General features: G+C 39.9%; 3 protein-coding genes across 3 annotated transcripts; 1 reads left to right on the plus strand and 2 right to left on the minus strand.

Moving 5' to 3' along the window:
- Positions 1-855: 855 nt before the first annotated feature.
- On the minus strand, positions 856-11,562 carry LOC133421482 (immunoglobulin lambda-1 light chain-like). The gene is made up of 4 exons (XM_061711108.1): positions 11,485-11,562; positions 11,068-11,393; positions 2,118-2,151; positions 856-1,263 (listed from the first exon to the last, which is right to left on the minus strand). The coding sequence occupies exons 1-4, from the start codon at positions 11,522-11,524 to the stop codon at positions 929-931; spliced, it is 735 nt and encodes a 244-aa protein (XP_061567092.1). The 5' UTR covers positions 11,525-11,562; the 3' UTR covers positions 856-928.
- Positions 11,563-13,006: 1,444 nt separating this feature from the next.
- Positions 13,007-15,646, plus strand: LOC133421901 (immunoglobulin lambda-1 light chain-like). The gene is made up of 4 exons (XM_061711698.1): positions 13,007-13,052; positions 13,136-13,457; positions 14,132-14,166; positions 15,278-15,646. The coding sequence occupies exons 1-4, from the start codon at positions 13,013-13,015 to the stop codon at positions 15,601-15,603; spliced, it is 723 nt and encodes a 240-aa protein (XP_061567682.1). The 5' UTR covers positions 13,007-13,012; the 3' UTR covers positions 15,604-15,646.
- Positions 15,647-19,169: 3,523 nt separating this feature from the next.
- On the minus strand, positions 19,170-21,612 carry LOC133421484 (immunoglobulin lambda-1 light chain-like). Its single transcript, XM_061711109.1, has 4 exons — positions 21,567-21,612; positions 21,155-21,482; positions 20,438-20,472; positions 19,170-19,673 (listed from the first exon to the last, which is right to left on the minus strand). Exons 1-4 carry the CDS (start codon positions 21,604-21,606, stop codon positions 19,339-19,341), a joined length of 738 nt encoding a protein of 245 aa, XP_061567093.1. The 5' UTR covers positions 21,607-21,612; the 3' UTR covers positions 19,170-19,338.
- Positions 21,613-22,322: the final 710 nt, after the last annotated feature.

Genomic DNA, 22,322 nt, shown 5'->3' on the forward strand with positions numbered 1-22,322 from the left:
ATACGCATTCTTAAATAATTAAAGTGAACACTAAATTAAATCTTTAATCGATCAGTTATCATCTTTTTCCATAAAATATGTTGCATCAGATTTGACATGACTTGTAACTACTGACACATTTGTTTTTCAGGTGACTGAAAGATGCTTCCCTCTTGTGGTTAAAATGTAGGATTTCCTTCATTTATCGTTTCTTTTAATTCTAATCATTAGATTTCAATGATTCATAAATTCACTAAATGAAACCTTGTGTAATATTAGGAGTTTAAGAAAATCTATTTATTTTATTCTATTTTATTTTTGACTTTGTAATTTCCCTACTTGACATTACATATCCATCGACATTAAACTAACTAAATTAGGATGTTTAACTGCTGAGACTTGGATTGTCAGCTGACATTGTTTAGAAGATGTTTCCCTGTTTTTGACGTTGATTTTCACAAATGTTCTTATTTGAAATCTTACACTACGAAGAGTTCAATCAAATATTATTAATGGCATGAGGAAATATAAAAGATAAGATGACTTCTAGTCTTGAACAGAACTGACACGTGACAAAGTCATTTAAATTAAACTATAAATATGGAGAGGAAGTGTGCAGGTGCATCCTGGGAGGACAGAGAGGGAGGTCTAAGTACATGATGCTTCACTGACAGAGGATGGAAATTCAGTTTCGTTTAGTTCAATGTGCTTTCAGGTCATTTTAAAACATTTTAGGCTGAGTTAGCTTTAATATATGAGAAACAATATTTGTACTTGATGAAGTATGTTAGTTTTTTATTGATTAACAAGTTACATATGCAAAGCTGATACAAACTAAGATCACACTAAATACAAACACACATTCGTTTATCTATTAGCTTAAACATATAATGAAGAAACAGCATTAAGAGCAAAGAAGCAGAAGTTAAATGATGTTTCTTGTCCTCTGTTATCCTTCAGCAGGACATTGTGACTTGTTGATGGTTTTCTCTGAAGTCTGGGAGCCCAAAGACACTTTACATGTGTAAAGTTGATCCATGTTCCAGTCTGATGTCTGGATGGTCAGAGAGCTGCTGATCTGGAAAGTCTGGTCTGGAGTCTGAACGGCGGTGCTGGTAGAGATCCCACTGCTCACTGGACTCCCAGCAGAAAACCAGCTCACATCTGCAAAACCCAGAGACTCACTGGCTAAACTGGACAGACAGACCAGAGTGACTTGGCCTGACTGGAGCTCAGCTCTGGACGGAGGGAAGACTGTGAGGACAGGAGGAGGGAGGCTGGAGCCTGGAAGGACATGAACCACACTCACAACATCAAATTACATTTAAAAAAAATCCTGATTTTTTTGTGGCCAAGCTACCAGTCATGCAGATCATTTTATTTTCTGAGCAAATATCTCTTGTTTTTAATAACTTTCTTCAAACATTTTTTTTTAAGCTATAAACATTTACAATATAATTATTATAACATACATTGTGAGAATCCTAACATGTTTTTGTAATTTCAGTCACTTTTAGAAATAATGTGAAATCTGTAACCATTTCCATGTTCTGCAGTCCAACTTACACACATTTAAAAAAACTCGACTATTTCACATTTGTGGTGCAAAAAACAAATGTCTAAAGTTTCTTCTCTTTCAAAACGTATAATGCACTTTTAACTAGATTCAATGATTTGACCAAGCTACCATTCATGCAGATCATTTTATTTTCTGAGCAAATATCTCTTGCTTTTAATAATTTTCTTCAAAAATTTTGTTAAACTATAAACATTTACAATATCAATCCTAACATGTTTTTGTAATTTCAGTCACTTTTTGAAATAATGTGAAATCTGTAACCATTTTCATGTTCTGCAGTCCAACTTGCCTAAATGAAAAAAACCTCAATATATAATGCATATATAATCCACATTTAACAAGATTTGATGATTGTGTGATGTTTAAAAAAAATCCATTGTTTAAAAGTAAAAATGAAAACAACTGTCATTCCAAACGCAAACTAACAAATAAACCTGTGATTTCTTTCTTCTTCACATGATAAATAAAAGAATGACTAACAAATGAATCAATTGTTTTGATCATTTTGAAGACAAAGCTACAAAAGTATCCTGTTGTATGATCAGATAAAAGTACTTACTTGTAACAATCAGCTTGGTTCCTGGTCCGAATACCACAGTGATTCAGTTTGTACACATGGTCGTACAAAAACCTCCTGACTGTCACTGATGAGGGAACTGAAACATCCTGCTGAGACCAACTTTCACTGTCAACATCTCATTCACTCTCACCACGATTTAGACTCTGAAACACTGCTGGATAGAAGTTGGAGTTTTTATTCATATCCTTGTTTTATTTTCATGGAAAGGGATTCACTGGGACAAGATCAACTTTGCTCCTTGTTGTTTGTGTTTTTTATTATCATTTTTATGTCATAGTTATGGTAGTGAAGCAGATACAGTTGCATGTGTAAATAGTTGTTAAAATATTCATGAAAGTAAAATAAAATAGTATCATCAATATTCTCTTCTCTGGACGTCCATCTGTCCAGAATTTACATCTGATTTTTACTCAAAGACAGTTGGGATAGTCTCCAGCAGATCCCTGGGATCCTAAACAGGAAGAAGCCGGTACAGATAATGGATACATAGGTCAGCAATGATTAAAAACCACAATAATAACACTATTTATACATGTATTTATCTTACTATTACCTATACATTAATCCGAGTCAATACAATATCAAATATTTTATTCTAGAAGTGATATTTTTGGGTTGACTTTGGATGTCAGAGGTTCAGAAAGCAGAAGTGTTTATGTCAGGAGGTTTTTGTCACAGCGTGAATCACTGTGTTACAGCCTCACTAGCAGAGCTGTCCCATGTCTGACAGTAATAAACTGCAGAGTCTCCTTTCTCTGCTCTCCTGATGATAAACTGGTAATCTATTTTTGATGTGGATTTAGAGTTAAATCTGTCTGAAGAGAATCCTGGTCCAAAGTTGTCAGGTGAGCTGTGGCTGTGGTGAAATCTCAAAACATACTGAGGAGTTCCACCAGGCACCTGTTTATACCAGATAGCATATTGTCCTTCATCTCTCTCAATGTTACAGTTGAGAACAACTTCATGTCCTGCAGAGACTGTGTGGACAGCAGGTGTCTGGGTCAACACTTTTGCTGAATCAACATCTGTCAACAAAAGAGAAAAAGATCATGAGGATAACGTTAATTACTGATAATATAGAACAGATAAAAATGTGACCAGAGGAGAATCTTACACATCAGAGCAGTGATGAGAGTACAGAGGGTCCCCAGCATGTTGTCAGTGTGCTGGGAATGATGCTGGAACTTGGAAAGAGACCTTACTGCTGACAGATTAGAGAGTTTAGAGGATGAGGAGAGGAGGTGCTGGAGGACTCATTTAATACAACCCTGAAACTCAGAGGGACTGACAGGGGGAGGAGCTTGGGTCAAAAATATGTTCATTTAAACTATTCATTTAGAATTCTATAATCATATAATGTAAAATAAAACATAGTATAACCTATTTTTATATCCAATATAATATAAAATTACTTGATTTAAAAAAAAATGAAACACTCCATATAAGAAAAAAATGTTGATGTCAACATTCAATTAAAATAGTTATCTGAATTTATAACTTTGTTTCACATCATCAACCTCGTGCATAAAACTACAGGATCTTGTATTAAAAATTAAAAATTGTTAGATCACATTTCAAAACACTGAATGATTTCTGTTGCAGGTGTTCATAAAATAGTTTGTTTGTAAGGACTCATTTCAATTTTGAGAGCGTTTATGTTACTCCAATTAGAAATGTGGGTTTTTCATTTAATGTAGAAGGTCTAAGAGATTCAAACATGGATGAGGATATATACATATATATATATATATATATATATATATATATATATATATATATATATATATATATATATATATATATATATTCTTACTCTGTTCTCAAAGTATAGAAAACTTTTATCAGTTGTTTTTTGTTTTATTTGTCTTTTTTGGATCAAAAATAAAACAAAAGCTGAATGATTTAGAGACACATGAAGTCATAAATATCAGTTACTGAATTTTATCTTCAGGATTCACAGCTATTAAGTCAGAAATGTACCCACATACATTTGTCACCACCGCTGCTGGTAGTAATACAAATATTTCACAACCCCCCCCCCCCCAAAAAAATACAAACATAGAAACAATACTCCATTCCAAGCTCCTCCTCCTGTCAGTCCCTCTGAGTTTCAGGTTTGTATTAAATGTGTCTTCCAGCACCTCCTCTCCTCATCCTCTAAACTCTCTAATTCATGCAGTCCCTAACAATATTGAAATCAATCAGCTGGAATGAATCAATCAGCACACACTGACAACATGCTGGGGACCCTCTGTAAAATTTGACAATGACAGAGACTGACAAGTGGAGACAATTTGAAAAAAGCTTTCTGTGTTGGTTTTTTAGTTATTTATTTTTTTAATTCTCTTTTGACTGTATGCATACGACTGAACCCTCTGTACTCTCAACACTGCTTTGACATGTAAGACTCTCTTCAAATTCAGGTTTTATTATGTGTTTTTCAATTATCAACCTTTCCCTCATGATCTTTTTCTCTTTTGTTGACAGATGTTGATGCAGTGATAGTGTTGACCCAGACACCTGCTGTCCACACAGGCTCTGCAGGACAAGAAGTTGTTCTAAACTGCAACATAGAGAGAGATGATGACTGACATATTTAACTGTAACTCCACGAGTTTATCATCCAGAGAGCAGAGACAGGAGACTGCAGTTTATTACTGCAGTGTTCTCCTTGGCCTGACAGTGTCTATCAGGTGTCTTTGATGTGCCAGAGGCCAAATAAGACACATACTGTACGACCTTTTTTTTAGCTTAATGGCACCCTTTACTGCTGGTGTCCACCAGAGTGTTTAGGGATTACAGCCACAACCATGTTATGGCCACAACTCTCAGCCGCCTTTACAACGGCGGGGCAGAATGTGGCCCACTAGATTCATTGTCCCCTGCCACTGCCAGAGATAAGAGATAGAGGCCTCCACCTCCAGCAGACCTTCATTCTTTATTTGGGCCGACCAGGTTGGACTGCCCCCCCCCAAAAAAACTTTGGAGCCAACTCACCACCAGGTGACCATCTGCTCCTCTCTTCACCTGAGTTTCAGACATTGGGGCCACTAGTCTGATGACACAATAACGAAGTCAATCATCAATCTGTGACTATTTGTTATTGCTGTATTGTGGCGGACACAATAACGGACCTCGCACCCATCAGGACTGTATGGAAGGGGGCGTGGTCACAAGCATGTATTTGGTTGCTTAGCAACGTGTGTTAGTTTACAGTTGTCAACTGACAGTTCTTTTGGTCAGTTGGATTCCGCTGTCACGGAATAAAGACGTGTTTTACCAACCTCTGGAGTCGAGCCTCATCCTGCCACATTGGTGACCCCTTGTTTGAGCATGTTTGAAGAAACAGAAGACATCTCGTCTTCATATCAGCAGCCTCCGCAGCCCGCAGGTTCCGCTGCGGTTTTGAGGCTCCCTGAATTTTGGCAGGAGGACTCCGGCTCCTGGTTCCAGCATATCGAGGCACTTTTCCGGCTACGGGGAATCACGGAGGATGATTCCCGGTATCATCTGGTCGTCGTCGCTCTGGGCCAACAGTCCACCCGGCGGGTCCTGCAGCTGCTCCGTGCGCCCCCGCGGAAAGACAAGTACGCTGCGCTGAAGCAGCTGCTGCTCCGGAGGTTCAGCCTCTCCGCCTCGGAGAGAGCGGACAGACTCCTCTCCCTGCCGGGCTTGGGTGACGGGTCGGCGGTGGAGCTGATGGACCAGATGTTTCTACTGCTGGGCCAGGACGATGGTGGATTTCTTTTTCCACATCTTTTCCTGCGCCAACTGCCGCCGCCCGTCCGCGCCGCGCTGGCGAACTCCAGCTGCCTTGTAACGGGCGACTACCGCGGCTTGGCTGAGGAAGCGGATCGGGTCCTGATCGCTATCCCGGAGTCTGGCCGTTCACCACGTCGCAACAACCGCCCAGCGATCGACGTCGGAGGACGCGGACCCAGCGGTGGTGGCTGCAGTGAAGACCCAGAGACGACGCGGGACAGATCTCTGCTTCTTCCACCAACGGTTCGGCGCCAAGGCGAGACGCTGCGTCCTTCCGTGTCAGTTGGAGCCACCGGGAAACCGGCGCTCAGTGGCAGCGATCGGCGGTCAGGAGCTGCTGTTCATTGCAGACTCTGCATCAGGGAAACGTTTCCTGGTAGATTCAGGCTCACAGCTGAACCTCCTCCCGCCAACCGCCACGGACCGGTCGACCGGAGGTAACGGACCGCCGTTGAGCGCCGCCAACGGCTCCTCCATCACCACTTTCGGGACCCGGTCAGTGACTGTTTGTTTCAACGGACGCCGGTTTGAGAGTGACTTTGTCATCGCCAGTGTTGCTGTTCCTATCATCGGTGCTGATTTTCTGTGTGCTAACGGTTTGCTGGTGGACGTTGCAAACCGCAGATTGATAGATGCAGTGACTTTTATGACTTTCCCGTGTGAGACTGGGGGATCTGGACCGCTAGCACACGCTAGTTTTTTAGCAGCAGGTAACGTGTTCCAACGTCTGCTGGCAGAATTCCCGCGGCTGATTAAACCTGTTTTTTCCACCGCGACAACCAGGCACGGCGTCGAGCATTACGTCACCACCACGGGGCCCCCGGTTTTTGCGCGTGCTCGTCGGTTAGACACACAGAAATTAGCCATTGCTAAAGAGGAGTTTGCCTCTATGGAGCGTTTAGGCATAGTTAGACGCTCCAAGAGCCCCTGGGCCTCACCGCTCCACATGGTGCCCAAGGCAGACGGTTCGTGGCGCCCGTGTGGGGATTTTCGCCGTCTTAACAACGTCACAGTGCACGACCGCTATCCAGTCCCGCACATTCAGGATTTTTCCGCGCATTTAGCAGGGACAACCATCTTTTCTAAGGTGGATTTAGTACGCGGTTACCACCAGGTTCCCATGAGAGCAGAGGATGTGCCTAAGACCGCTGTAATTACCCCGTTTGGGCTTTTTGAATTTCTGCGCATGCCCTTTGGCCTGAAGGGGGCAGCGCAGACCTTTCAGAGGTTGATGGACTCTGTGTTACGAGACCTCACGTTCGTGTTCATTTACCTCGATGACATTTTGGTGGCCAGTTCCTCAACAGAAGAGCATTTGGCACACCTCAAACTGGTCTTCCAGAGGCTAGATGAACACGGCCTTATTGTCAACCCGACTAAGTGCCAGTTCGGCCTGCCGGTTATTGATTTTTTAGGGCACCGCATTTCAGCTCAGGGTGCAGTTCCACTGCCGTCTAAGGTTCAAGCGGTGGCAGAGTTTCCCCGCCCGGCCTCGGTTAAGGCGCTGCAGGAGTTTTTGGGTATGATTAATTTTTATAACCGTTTCCTCCCTCGCGCCGCCCACCTCCTGCAGCCGCTTTATGGAGCCTTGCAAAAAAAGAAAGGCTGTGACCCAGTGGACTGGACACCTGACCGCATCAGTGCCTTTGAGGATGCTAAGTCTGCCCTGGCCAATGCAGTACTTTTAGCTCACCCATCACCTTCGGCCCCCATTTCTTTGACAACCGACGCTTCGGACATAGCAGTAGGGGGAGTCGTAGAGCAGCGGGTGGCAGGAGTTTGGCAACCTCTTGCATTTTTCAGCCGCAAACTACGTGACAGTGAGCGAAAGTATAGTGTTTTTGACCGTGAGTTGTTGGCGCTGTACCTCGCCACCCGTCATTTTCGTTTTTTTCTAGAAGGCCGTTCATTCACGGCATATGTAGACCATAAGCCATTGATATTTGCAATGTCTAAAGTGACAGAGCCGTGGTCCGCTCGCCAGCAGCGCCATCTAGCATCCATCTCAGAGTTTACCACGGACATTCGGCATGTCGCGGGTAAAACAAACCTGGTGGCCGATTGCCTGTCACGCGCGCTGGTGTGCCCTGTAAACCTGGGAGTTGATTTTTCTGCTATGGCTGCTGACCAGGCCGATGACCAGGACATCGCGACTCTTAAGTCTGCCGGTACCGGTCTCAGACTAGAGAACTTGGCGGTGGAGGTCGGAGGTCCAGCTCTTCTCTGCGACATCTCCACGGGTCGGCCCCGTCCGGTGGTCCCAGTTTCCTGGCGCCGGCGGGTTTTCGATTCCGTATACTCCCTCTCACACCCTGGCATCCGGGCGTCAGTGAAACTGGTTGGGGCCAAGTTTGTCTGGCCCGGCCTCCGCAGGGAGGTTAAAGAGTGGGCAGCTGCATGTGTAGCATGCCAGCGGGCTAAAGTTCACCAGCACACAAAGGCGCCCCTGGAACCGTTCCCCATTCCAGCCAGGCGGTTTGACCATGTCCACATCGACCTGGTGGGCCCTCTTCCTCCATCGCAGGGTTACACGCACCTCCTCACCATGGTGGACCGTACCACCAGGTGGCCCGAGGCAGTGCCCCTTTCCTCTACAGGGTCAAAAGATGTGGCGCGTGCTTTCCTGGGTGCCTGGGTCTCACGTTTTGGTGTCCCGTCTGACATCACGTCTGACAGAGGACCCCAGTTCATTTCAGAACTTTGGTCGTCGTTGGCAGAAGCTTTGGGAGTGCAGGTACACCGTACTACTGCATACCGCCCACAAGCTAATGGCCTTTGTGAACGTTTTCACAGGTCCCTCAAAGCAGCACTGCGTGCTGCGCTCTCGGATGGTAACTGGGTGGACCGCTTATCGTGGGTCATGCTCGGTTTGCGCACGGCCCCGAAGGAAGATTTAAATGCGTCGCCCGCAGAGCTCGTGTTCGGTCAGCCACTCCGTGTGCCAGGAGAATTTTTGCCTGAAAGCTCGGCTCCGCAAATTCACCCAGCAAGCGGTCCCTTTGCATCAAATCGTTTTTTGACCCCGGGGCCCATTCACCACTGTTTTCCGCGGACATTCATTCCATCGGAGCTCAAGTCGGCTCAGTTTGTCTTCGTGCGGCATGATGCTCATCGCTCTCCTCTACGGCCTCCATACGACGGCCCCTTTAGAGTCCTCGAGAGAGGCCCTAAGGTTTTTTTTGTTAGATCTAGGAGGCCGCAAAGAGCACGTGGCACTAGATAGGCTTAAACCCGCACACACTATAGCGGATGAAGCTGTGGTCCCGGCCCAGGTCCCCCGTCGTGGACGCCCTCCACTGAGACCTCCTATCGATGCTGCAAAGGATGGACGTTCTAATTTACCACCGAAGACTGTTATTTTTTCTCCGCAGCATCCTGCTCACACTGATGCTCCTGTGGTGGTACAGGAAGGACGGCGCAGCCGTTATGGTCGGCTGATTAAGCCACCAGTGAGGGACTGATGGGCCCTTCCAAGGACAACCTTCTGGGTGTTCTGGGGGGGGCTGTGTGGCGGACACAATAACGGACCTCGCACCCATCAGGACTGTATGGAAGGGGGCGTGGTCACAAGCATGTATTTGGTTGCTTAGCAACGTGTGTTAGTTTACAGTTGTCAACTGACAGTTCTTTTGGTCAGTTGGATTCCGCTGTCACGGAATAAAGACGTGTTTTACCAACCTCTGGAGTTGAGCCTCATCCTGCCACAGTATATGCTATTTGTATTTCATTTTCATGTAAAATTCAAGAATACAAAGTTTTCATTAGAGATTAGTTACAAGCAGCAAAATGATCAACCTACATGCAGGCCATCCCTCCCTAAACGAAGAACATATGCTGTACGTGGGGCCTCATCTTCCAGGGGCCACGCTTTGCGCGAGGGGACCATTTGCAGGGTAACATACACGATTGATGCGCATATGCGCTACCGTGAGGCGGGGGAGAGAAGAGACCTGTAATCTGACCAATGATTAGGAGTTTTTAGATCGGATACCACTAATATCGCTGGATGATGAACGCGTGTTTAATGCAGGTTGGTGATATAAACGTGAGGCGTGATATTTGTCACCTCGTGCATGAAGGCGAGTCGGGAGGCGTTAACCGCGGAACATAATAACGTAACATGTGTAGTGCATACACAGTCAGACAGGTTAACTTCTTCTTAATAATAAAAGACGGACACGACACGCCAGATCCTTGTGTTAATCGCGGGGTATTTTAATGTGTAAAGGTTTATTGACTGCCCTCGACATCTGACCAATCAGAGGGCTGAGCGTCCAGGCAGACTCTTGCAGAGCTACAGGTGAGATTTCAACATGTCCAAAAGACTTCATGAATCAGGACCAAGTGAGAAAAAAAAGACAAAACACAGGGAAAGTCGTGCTTCACTTGAAGGTGGGCATGTTGTTGAAATAAAACTTTGTGGCACAAACACCCAAGCTGCCGCTGATTAGACAGGAATCTCTGTCTGAACTGGAGAATTGTGTTTTTCCAGATGAACATTTATTAAATACCTTGTTAACGCCTATGCATTCACCTCTGTTGAAAAGAGTGGTAACATGACCAGTTGGTCGTATAGAAGCTATAAACTTTAGCCAATATACAGTATAATATATTGGCTATAGTTTTATATCAATTCATGTTGAGATGTTTTCAACCTCATTGATGACTTTCATCCAGAAAATTAAGACATGTGAATCTGTAAAAGGCTCACTACCATATTTAGTTCTGCTTTCAGACCTGCTAGACTTGCTTTCAGTTTTTTGTGGGGAATTGAGGTGGTGGAAGTTACTTTCTTTTGATGAGTTTGATGGGCAAAAAACATTTAGCTCAGGGCCCCAATTTGGTCAAAGCCTTGCCTACATGAGAAGCATAATTTCAGAACCACAAAAACTAAACTTTCTCTAAGTCAATTAATTTTATTGTGGAATCTTAAATAGCTTATAAAAAAAAATCGATAATCACAAAAAAATGTATATCTTGACAGATTCATCATTTAAAAACTCAATGGATGTGCTCAGGGGCAAATACTTGACATATTTATGGGGATTCAACACAAACCTCTTTATACCTATTTGAAAGTTCACGCAACAGCTGCATGAATGCATCAACTTAAAAAGCAGAAGTTCTCATGCTGAGGTTTTTGTCATGGGATAAATCACTGTGATACGTACTCTTGAACAGAGCTGTCCCATGTTTGACAGTAATAGACTGCAGAGTCTCCCTCCTCCACATTGCTGATGATCAAACGGTAATCTGATGTTGACTGATGAGTACATGTGTGTCTTGCAGAGGGAAACCCAGTATCATATTTGGGTGAACTCATGCCATGATAAAACCTCAGCATGTACAGAGGAACTCCTCCTGGAATCTGTTTATACCAGCGAGCAGCTGAATCATTAACAGTTCCCAGATTACAGTCCATGTTGACTGTCTCTCCTTTTGTCACCGTCACAACAGGAGGCTTCTGTGTCACCACCGTCACACCACTCACACCTGAAACAACAAGATGACATGAAGTGAAGAGAAACACACAGACTGATGAATCCAGCATGAGGTCACATGTGCAGCCAGTCAGCCTCCTTACATGTCAGAGCAGTGATGAGAGTACAGAGGGTCCACAGCATGTTGTCAGTGTGCTGAGAATGATGCTGGAACTTGGAAAGAGACCTTACTGCTGACAGATTAGAGAGTTTAGAGGATGAGGAGAGGAGGTGCTGGAGGACTCATTTAATACAACCCTGAAACTGAGAGGGACTGACAGGAGGAGGAGTTTGGAATGAAATATTGTTTCTTTTTTTTTCTTTTGAGCGGGGTGTTGAGAAATATTATTATAAGCACGGTGGTGACAGATCTATGTGGGTAATTTCGGACCTATTTGCTGTGAAATCCTAAGGTAAAAATTCACTAACTCTGATATTTGTAAGTTCATGTGTCTCTAAATTGTTCAGCTTTTGTTTGATTTTCAATCCAATAAAGACAAATTAAAGAAAAAAACAATTGAAAAGGTTTTCTATACTTTGAAAACAGTGTAAAAACAAACAAACTGAAAACCAGCTGCTACTACTATATATATATATATATATATATATATATATATATATATATATATATATATATATATATATATATATATATATATATATATATATATATATACTTTTCAGTAGCAGCAGGTTTTCAGTTTTAGCTGAATATTGATTTATATTTTCTTTTTTTTTTATTTAAATTGTGACTTCAAATTACTGGAGAGAGGAGTTCAGGTTACTTTTAAACTATACAATTAACAGTTTAACAGAAACATTAAGAATTGCTAGTGTTTAGAGACAGACAGACAGACCATGAGAGTTTGTTGGACTGGAGCTCAACACTGGAGACTAAATGTAAACTGATCACATCCACAGAATAACTTAGTTCTAGGTCCCATCTACACATAGACAAGCTCAGGCCTAAAGTATTTTACAAAACCAGCGTATCATCCATATGAAGCCGGGGCTTTGCAAAAGATTTTTTGCCGCCTTATTTCACTTGTGTCCATCATAGCATCACAGCACCACTAACAGCCTGGCATGCATTTTACAACATCTTCAGATCTATTCAGTACATTCATGTGGACAGACACATTTACTGACGCATCTCTGTTTTTAAGAACGTTTTTGAAATTAACGCATCGTCTTTGTGTGGATATAGCCTTAATGCATTTAAAAAAGAGAAAAGAAAGAAGAAATAAATAAAAATCCCTATGGTAAATCTCTGGATTAATATGTAGTTGAGATTGAAATCAATATAAAATTCAAAAATAAAGTCCCAAATTGTTTTCAAAGATACTTTTGAGAACACTTTTGGGAACAAATCAGTTGATTTATATTGAAGAACACAATCCATAAGTAAAAGACTAACCACTATAAACATTTCATACTGATGGTAAAAATGAAAACGTAAAATAAAAGGAAAAAAAAACATTCCAAGCTCCTCCTCCTGTCAGTCCCTCTGAGTTTCAGGGTTGTATTAAATGAGTCCTCCAGCACCTCCTCTCCTCATCCTCTAAACTCTCTAATCTGTCAGCAGTAAGGTCTCTTTCCAAGTTCCAGCATCATTCTCAGCACACTGACAACATGCTGGGGACCCTCTGTACTCTCATCACTGCTCTGACATGTAAGATTCTCCTCTGGTTCAGCATTTATTCTGTGTTTTTCAAAGATCAACTGTTTCCTCATGATTCTTTGTTTTTTTGACAGATGTTGATGCAGCAAAAGTGTTGACCCAGACACCTGCTGTCCACACAGTCTCTGCAGGACAAGAAGTTGTTCTCAACTGCAACATTAAGAGGCATGAAAATTATGTTAACTGGTATAAACAGGTGCCTGGTGGAACTCCTCAGTATGTTTTGAGCTTTTACCACTCTAGCAGCTCACCCAGCTTTGGACCAGGATTCTCCTCAGACAGATTTAATTCTAAATCCACATCAAACATAGATTATCAGTTTATCATCCAGAGAGCAGAGACAGGAGACTCTGCAGTTTATTACTGTCAGACATGGGACAGCTCTGCTGGTGAGGCTGTAACACAGTGATTCACACTGTGACAAAAACCTCTTGACATAAACACTTCTGCTTTCTGAATCTCTGACATCCAAAGTCAACCCAAAAAATCCCTTCTAGAATAAAATATTTCACATTGTATTGACATATACATGTATAATTCATAACTAAATAAATAAATGTATAAATAGTGTTATTAATGTTGTTATCATTGCTGACCTATTTATCCATTATCTGTACCTGTTTCTTCTTGTTTAGGATCCCAGGGATCTGCTGGAGACTATCCCAACTGTCTGAAATAAAAACAGATGTAAATCCTGGACAGATGGACGTCCAGAAAAGAAATTATTGCTAATAATATTTTATTTTACCTTCCATAAATATGTGAATCACTATTTACATAATGCTCTTGTATTTGCTTCACTACCCATAACTATGACATCAAAATGATAATAAAATACACAAAAAACAAGGAGCAAAGTTGATCTTGTCCCAATGAATCCCTTTCCCTGAAAATAAAACAAAGTCATGAATAAAAACAACTTCTATCCAGCAGTGTTTCAGAGTCTAAATCATGGTGAGAGTGAATGAGATGTTGACAGTGAAAGTTGGTCTCAGCAGGATGTTTCAGTTCCCTCATCAGTGACAGTCAGGAGGTTTTTGTACGACCATGTGTACAAACTGAATCACTGTGGTATTCGGACCAGGAACCAAGCTGATTGTTACAAGTAAGTACTTTTATCTGATCATACAACAGGATACTTTTGTAGCTTTGTCTTCAAAATGATCAAAATAATTGATTAATTTGTTAGTAATTCTTGTATTTATCATGTGATGAAGAAATAAATTACAGGTTTATTTGTTAGTTTGCATCTGGAATGACAGTTGTTTTCATTTTTACTTTTAAACAATGGATTTTTTTTTAAACATCACAAAATCATTGAATCTAGTTAAAGGTGCATTATACGTTTTGAAAGAGAAGAAACTCTAGACATTTGTTTTTTGCACCACAAATGTGAAATAGTCAAGTTTTTTTTTATTTTGTGTAAGTTGGACGGCAGAACATTAAAATGGTTACAGATTTCACGTTATTTCTAAAAGTGACTGAAATTAAAAAAACATTCTCACAATATATGTTACAATAATCATATTGTAAATGTTTATAGCTTAAGAAACAACTAAGTACTTTTATCTGATCATACAACAATATACATTTGTAGATTCTGATTCAAACTAACGGAACATGATGAATTCTGTATGCACATATATACATTTAAAGTTGTTAGAAATATTCATCATGTTTCCAGAGGAAAAAATAAAACTGTGTTAGTTTGGAAAGGATACATAAATGAGTAATTTATCTTAAAGTTTAAAGTCATTTTTATCTGAACATACAATATGATCAATTTGTAGTTTCTTCTTCAAACTAATAGAAAGTAAGGATTTCATGTATCAGTGGGTGTTTAAAATATGTCTTTATATCTGTGTTCACTAGTTTTATGACCAGAACATCTAGAACAGAAAAAAGTCTTCAGCTTCTGACGATTGTTTAAAATACTGATTTTTTTATTGTTACGTCAGTTTTGCTAAAAGTTGAATTCATCCAAAGTTGTTGTCTTCAGTAAAATGTCCATACGATTTACAGTTGAATGTAAAAGGAAAAACTGATTTTAAATTTGACTGACAAAATATTTGTGTAGAATTCTAACATTTAGTTGAAGAAAAACTACATTTTTCCAAATGAAGTTCATGATTGTTGGGATTGTGGGTTAGTTAATAAATCAGTGTGTGTTTTACTGATTTCATTTGATGTTGTGAGTGTGGTTCATGTCCTTCCAGGCTCCAGCCTCCCTCCTCCTGTCCTCACAGTCTTCCCTCCGTCCAGAGCTGAGCTCCAGTCCCACCAAGTCACTCTGGTCTGTCTGTCCAGTCAGGCTGGACCTTTTGCAGATGTGAGCTGGTTGTCTGCTGGGAGTCCAGTGAGCAGTGGGATCTCTACCAGCACCGCCGTTCAGACACCAGACCAGACTTTCCAGATCAGCAGCTCTCTGACCATCCAGACATCAGACTGGAACATGGATCAACTTTACACATGTAAAGTGTCTTTGGGCTCCCAGACTTCAGAGAAAACCATCAACAAGTCACAATGTCCTGCTGAAGGATAACAGAGGACCAGAATCATCATTTAACTTCTGCTTCTTTGCTCTTTTTGCTGAAAGTTCATTAAAAATGTACATGATAATGATCATCAATTATGTGACCATTTCCATGCTGTTTCTTGATGATTAGTGTTTTCCCTTGAAAAAGAGATATTTAATCTAATGCAGCGTACTAAAAAGAAAAAAAATGTTTTAGATTTAGAAACTGCTTGAAGTCAGACTGCTTGTTTCAATTCTGCATGTTTCAATTGATTTTCAAAAGCACAAATAAAGATTTCTTCAGTGAACAGATGTAATTCTTTGTTTTAATTTAACAGTTTTTTTAGTCAGAAACATTTCAAGAGCAGACAAGATAAATGTAATGAAACTAGATCTTCATCCTCTGTCAGTGAAGCGTCATCTATCTGCACCTCCCTCTCTGTCCTCCCAGGATGCACCTGCACACTTCCTCCATATTTATAGCTAAATGCAAATCAAGTGGTCAAGTGTCAGATGTCTGTAAAACTGGGAACGTAATGAGTTTTACTTTTGTTAATGACACTTGATGCTTCTTGTTATCAGTTTAATCCATTTAGCACCAGAACATCAGTGAATTTTCCTTAATAAAAGTGGTTGTTACATGACACAAAACAGTAAAAACATTCTCTATCATTAAGGACGTACTAATCATCACATTCTGAGGAAAACTGTGAACCTGCAACTTTTTAACAGTGAATCAACACTAGCCTGAAAGTACAGCAGAACTTTGTTCACTTCTGTGCTGCTGTCAGTTTTTACTTCAAAATGAAATTAAAACTCCTAATGTATTAAAAAAAGAAACAGTTTACAGTTTTTCTCAGTCGCTTTGGTACATTTCTCAGATCAGAATTGAAATTCTCAAAACTACTTGTTCAATCTTCACATCATTGTGTCACTTGTGCACATCAGAAAAGCAGTTTCTCATTTCTTTGAACAAGTTGCAAATGCATTTGTCATCCATGCAAATGATAATGTACAATTTTCTGCTGTTTCCTACATTATCAGTTCTTTATGTCATGTTGATCAAAATGTATTATAATGGGTCTCTGTTGAATAGTCTCACCCCCCACAACATTTAGGCATTAGTTCATCGCATAAGTCTTTACATGCAAAATGGTTGAACAAGTTGTCATAATAGGTCAGCACATTTCTATACATTTCCATTAGACTTTGTTTCTAAATCTGGCCTGAATTGGTAAATTGATCCCAGGTGAATCTTGACTTTCTGTAATGAAGGAAAATATGTCAAGCATTAGATCAACCAATGATCAACCAGTTTTCTGAAATAGCTCAAAGGTGCATCTCATGAACTATCAGCTGGCAAGTATACATATAGCCGGAGCATAACACAATGTTACAATGTCTGACAATGGAAGGACAAGGAATTGGACGGGGTCAACAGCCAGAGAGAAGAAGAAGAGGAAGAGGAGTGAGGCTGCGTGGCGGAGGAGTTGGGAGGCAAAACAGAGGAAGAGGCAGAAGAGACTGAGGACATATGCGCGTTCCTGATGAGATAAGAGCTACACTTGTAGACCATGTTCTCAATCATGGACTTACAATGGCCGAGGCTGGTCGAAGGGTGCAGCCAAATGTTGGGAGAACAACTGTGTCCTCAATCGTTCAGACTTTTCATCGACAGAACAGGTATGTAATCTAACAATAGGCACTGTACTGTAATACTGTACACTTTCTGTAATGCTTCATACAATATGACAGTATTCTACTTTCATTTTACAATATACAGTAAGTATACTATATACAGTGACATTTTATCTTACTCAATTTTGTGTTTTGCATTACTATATTTTTTCCACATAGGACTGCAAGACAACTTCACAGGGAACATGACTAAGCAATTTGACTGTCTTATCCGTACACAATGACACAAGCACTTGTGATTCTGATGCACTGACACGTTCATTGACACAGATATTTAATTTTGAGAGATGAACTAAGGATTTTGAGCAAGAGACTGGCTTTTGCAGGTAATCCATGGTGTTTTGCTATTTGTACTAACCGTTTTGAGAAATGCACTTACTGTTTTGCAAATGTCGAGGATGATCTGAGAAATGTACCAAAGCGACTGAGAAAAACTGTAATAGAGATGAAAAGAGAGTCTTGCATATTTTTAAATTGTTTAATTTAAGTAAATGAAAAACTGACCCTGTGCTACATCCAATTAACATGATTCAAATTTCAAGCAGAAAACTGATTTCCTAAGGTCTAAACTTCGTTAAAAGCAACACGCAGCAATAAGAAGCAGAAGTGAAATGATCATTCTGGTCCTCTGTTGTTCTTCAGCAGGACGTTTTCACTTATTGATGGATTTCTATGAAGCCTGGGAGCCCAAAGACACTTTACTTGTGTAAGGATGTAGATATAATATAAATATTTGAGAGATATGATTCAGCTTATATTGGCAGGTTTAAACAGGTTCCTGGTGGAACTCCTCAGTATGTCTGGAGATTTTACCACAGTCACAGCTTTGGACCAGGATTCTCCTCAGACAGATTTAACTCCATCAAACATAGATTACCAGTTTATGATCCAGAGAGCAGAGACAGGAGACTCTGCAGTTTATTACAGAGGATGAATGACAAAGGTCACTCATGTATCAGAATTTGTTTTCCAGAGCTCAGAGAAACATTTCACAATTTCTGACTGCAACAAAGAGTAGAAGAAAAGCAGAGGGATCAACTGCTCTCAGGTTGTTTTTTGTTTCTTTATTTTTATTATTATTATTTTTTTTCCCGGCTCAAACGGTTTAAAGAAGAGTACAAACTGTTGTAGGTTTGGTTTTTCTCATGTGTATGTTTTTTTAATTAAAGATTTGCGCAAACTTAAATATTTCTTCTAATTTGTTCCTTAAAGTGAACACTAAATTAAATCTTTAATCAGCTCAATAATCACATTTTTCCATAAAATATGTTGCATCAGATTTTACATGACTTGTAACTACTGACACGTTTGTTTTTCAGGTGACTGAAAGATGCTTCCCTCTTGTGGTTAAAATGTAGGATTTCCTTCATTTATCGTTTCTCTTAATTCTCATCAACATTAGATTTCAATGATTCATAAATTCACTTCATTTTATTTTTGACTTTGTAATTTCCCTACTTGACATTACATATCCATCGACATTAAAGTTTTCTAAATTAGGATGTTTAACTGCTGAGACTTTGATTGTCAGCTGGCAATGTTTGGAAGATGTTTCCCTGTTTTTGACATTGATTTTCACAAATGTTCTTATTTGGAATGTTATCCCACGAAGAGTTCAATCAAATATTATTAATGACATGAGGAAATATAAAAGATAAGACTTCTAGTCTTGAACAGAACTGACATGTGACAAAGTCATTTAAATTAGACTATAAATATGGAGGGAGTGTGCAGGTGCATCCTGGGAGGACAGAGAGGGAGGTCTAAGTACATGATGCTTCACTGACAGAGGATGAAAATTCAGTTTCGTTTAGTTCAATGTGCTTTCAGGTCATTTTAAAACATTTTAGGCTGAGTTAGCTTTAATATATGAGAAACAATATTTGTAATTGTTGAAGTATGTTCGTTTTTTATTGATTAACAAGTTACATATGCAAAGCTGATACAAACTGTGATTACACTAAATAAAAACACACATTCATTTATCTAATAGCTGAAACATATAATGAAGAAACAGCATTAAGAGCAAAGAAGCAGAAGTTAAATGATGATTCTGGTCCTCTGTTATCCTTCAGCAGGACATTGTGACCTGTTGATGGTTTTCTCTGAAGTCTGGGAGCCCAAAGACACTTTACATGTGTAAAGTTGATCCATGTTCCAGTCTGATGTCTGGATGGTCAGAGAGCTGCTGATCTGGAAAGTCTGGTCTGGTGTCTGAACGGCGGTGCTGGTAGAGATCCCACTGCTCACTGGACTCCCAGCAGAAAACCAGCTCACATCTGCAAAACCCAGAGACTCACTGGCTAAACTGGACAGACAGACCAGAGTGACTTGGTCGGACTGGAGCTCAGCTCTGGACGGAGGGAAGACTGTGAGGACAGGAGGAGGGAGGCTGGAGCCTGGAAGGACATGAACCACACTCACAACATCAAATTACATTTAAAAAAATCCAGATTTTTTTGTGGCCAAGCTACCAGTCATGCAGATCATTTTATTTTCTGAGCAAATATCTCTTGTTTTTAATAACTTTCTTCAAACATTGTTTTTTAAGCTATAAACATTTCCAATATAATTATTATAACATATATTGTGAGAATCCTAACATGTTTTTGTAATTTCAGTCACTTTTAGAAATAATGTGAAATCTGTAACCATTTTAATGTTCTGCCGTCCAACTTACACAAAATAAAAAAAAACTTGACTATTTCACATTTGTGGTGCAAAAAACAAATGTCTAGAGTTTCTTCTCTTTCAAAACGTATAATGCACCTTTAACTAGATTCAATGATTTGACCAAGCTACCAGTCATGCAGATCATTTTATTTTCTGATCAAATATCTCTTGTTTTTAATAACTTTCTTCAAACATTGTATTAAGCTGCAGTCCAACTTGCATAAATGAAAAAAACCTCAATATATAATGCATATATAATGCACATTTAACTGGATTTAATGATTTTGTGATGTTTAAAAAAAATCCATTGTTTAAAAGTAAGAATGAAAACAACTGTCATTCCAGATGCAAACTAACAAATAAACCTGTAATTTCTTTCTTCTTCACATGATAAATAAAAGAATGACTAACAAATGAATCAATTGTTTTGATCATTTTGAAGACAAATCTACAAATGTATCATGTTGTACAATCAGATAAAAGTACTTACTTGTAACAATCAGCTTGGTTCCTGGTCCGAATACCACAGTGATTCAGTTTGTACACATGGTCGTACAAAAACCTCCTGACTGTCACTGATGAGGGAACTGAAACATCCTGCTGAGACCAACTTTCACTGTCAACATCTCATTCACTCTCACCATGATTTAGACTCTGAAACACTGCTGGATAGAAGGTGGAGTTTTTATTCATGACTTTGTTTTATTTTCAGGGAAGGGGATTCACTGGGCCGAGAATAACTTTGCTCCTTGTTGTTTGTGTATTTAATTATCATGTTTATGTCATAGTTATGGTATTGACGCATATACAGTTGCATGTGTAAATAGTGGTTCAAATATACATGGAAGTAAAATAAAATAATATCATCAATATTCTCTTCTCTGGACGTCCATCTGTCCAGGATTTACATCTGCTTTTTACTCAAAGACAGTTGGGATAGTCTCCAGCAGATCCCTGGGATCCTAAACAGGAAGAAGCAGGTACTTATAATGGATAATGGGTCAGTAATGATTAAAAACAACAATAACAACACTATTTATACATGTATTTATCTTACTATTACCTATACATTAATCCGAGTCAATACAATATCAAATATTTTATTCTAGAAGGGATTTTTTTGGGTTGACTCTGGATGTCAGAGGTTCAGAAAGCAGAAGTGTTTATGTCAGGAGGTTTTTGTCACAGTGTGAATCACTGTGTTACAGCCTCACTAGCAGAGCCGTCCCATGTCAGACAGTAATAAACTGCAGAGTCTCCTGTCTCTGCTCTCTGGATGATAAACTGGTAATCTATGTTTGCTGTGAGTTTAGAGTTAAATCTGTCTGAGGAGAATCCTGGTCCAAAGTTGTCAGGTGAGCTGGTAGAGTGGTGAAATCTCAAAACATACTGAGGAGTTCCACCAGGCACCTGTTTATACCAGCTAACATAATAATTTTCAGGCTTTTCAATGTTGCAGTTTAGAACAACTTCTTGTCCTGCAGAGACTGTGTGGACAGCAGGTGTCTGTGTCAACACTTTTGCTGCATCAACATCTGTCAACAAAAACAAAGAATCATGAGGAAATAGTTGATTTTTGAAAACCACAGAATAAAACCTGAACCAGAAGAAAATCTTACACATCAGAGCAGTGATGAGAGTACAGAGGGTCCCCAGCATGTTGTCAGTGTGCTGAGAATGATGCTGGAACTTGGAAAGAGACCTTACTGCTGACAGATTAGAGAGTTTAGAGGATGAGGAGAGGAGGTGCTGGAGGACTCATTTAATACAACCCTGAAACTCAGAGGGACTGACAGGAGGAGGAGCTTGGAATGGAGTCATGTTTTCTTTTTTCTTTTATTTGGTTTCTAGGAAATGTTGTCATTGTTTTCATTATTGTCAGGAGCATCTTGATGACAGTTTTTTAACATCTAACTATTTCTTATTTTTTGCTATTTTTCAAAAAAGAAAATATACAGACTCCTACATTTGTTCATTATTATTCAAAATAGACCGGCATTTGTTGTCTAAAATATATATACAGTGGGGCAAAACAGTATTTAGTCAGCCTCCAATTGTGCAAGTTCTCCCACTTAAAAAGATGAGAGAGGCCTGTAATTTTCATCACAGGTATATCTCAACTATAATAGACAAAATTAAAGGAAAAATCCAGAAAATCACATTGTCTGATTTTTAAAGAATGTTTTTGCAAATTATAATGGAAAATAAGTATTTGGTCAATAACAAAAGTTAATCTCAATATGTTGTTATATACCCTTTGTTGGCAATGACGGAGGTCAAATGTTTTCTGTAAGTCTTCACAAGGTTTTCACACACTGTTGCTGGTATTTTGGCCCATTCCTCCATGCAGATCTCCTCTAGAGCAGTGATGGTTT

The sequence above is a fragment of the Cololabis saira genome, chromosome 21 (genome assembly GCF_033807715.1).
Source record: "Cololabis saira isolate AMF1-May2022 chromosome 21, fColSai1.1, whole genome shotgun sequence".
NCBI lineage: Eukaryota > Metazoa > Chordata > Actinopteri > Beloniformes > Belonidae > Cololabis > Cololabis saira.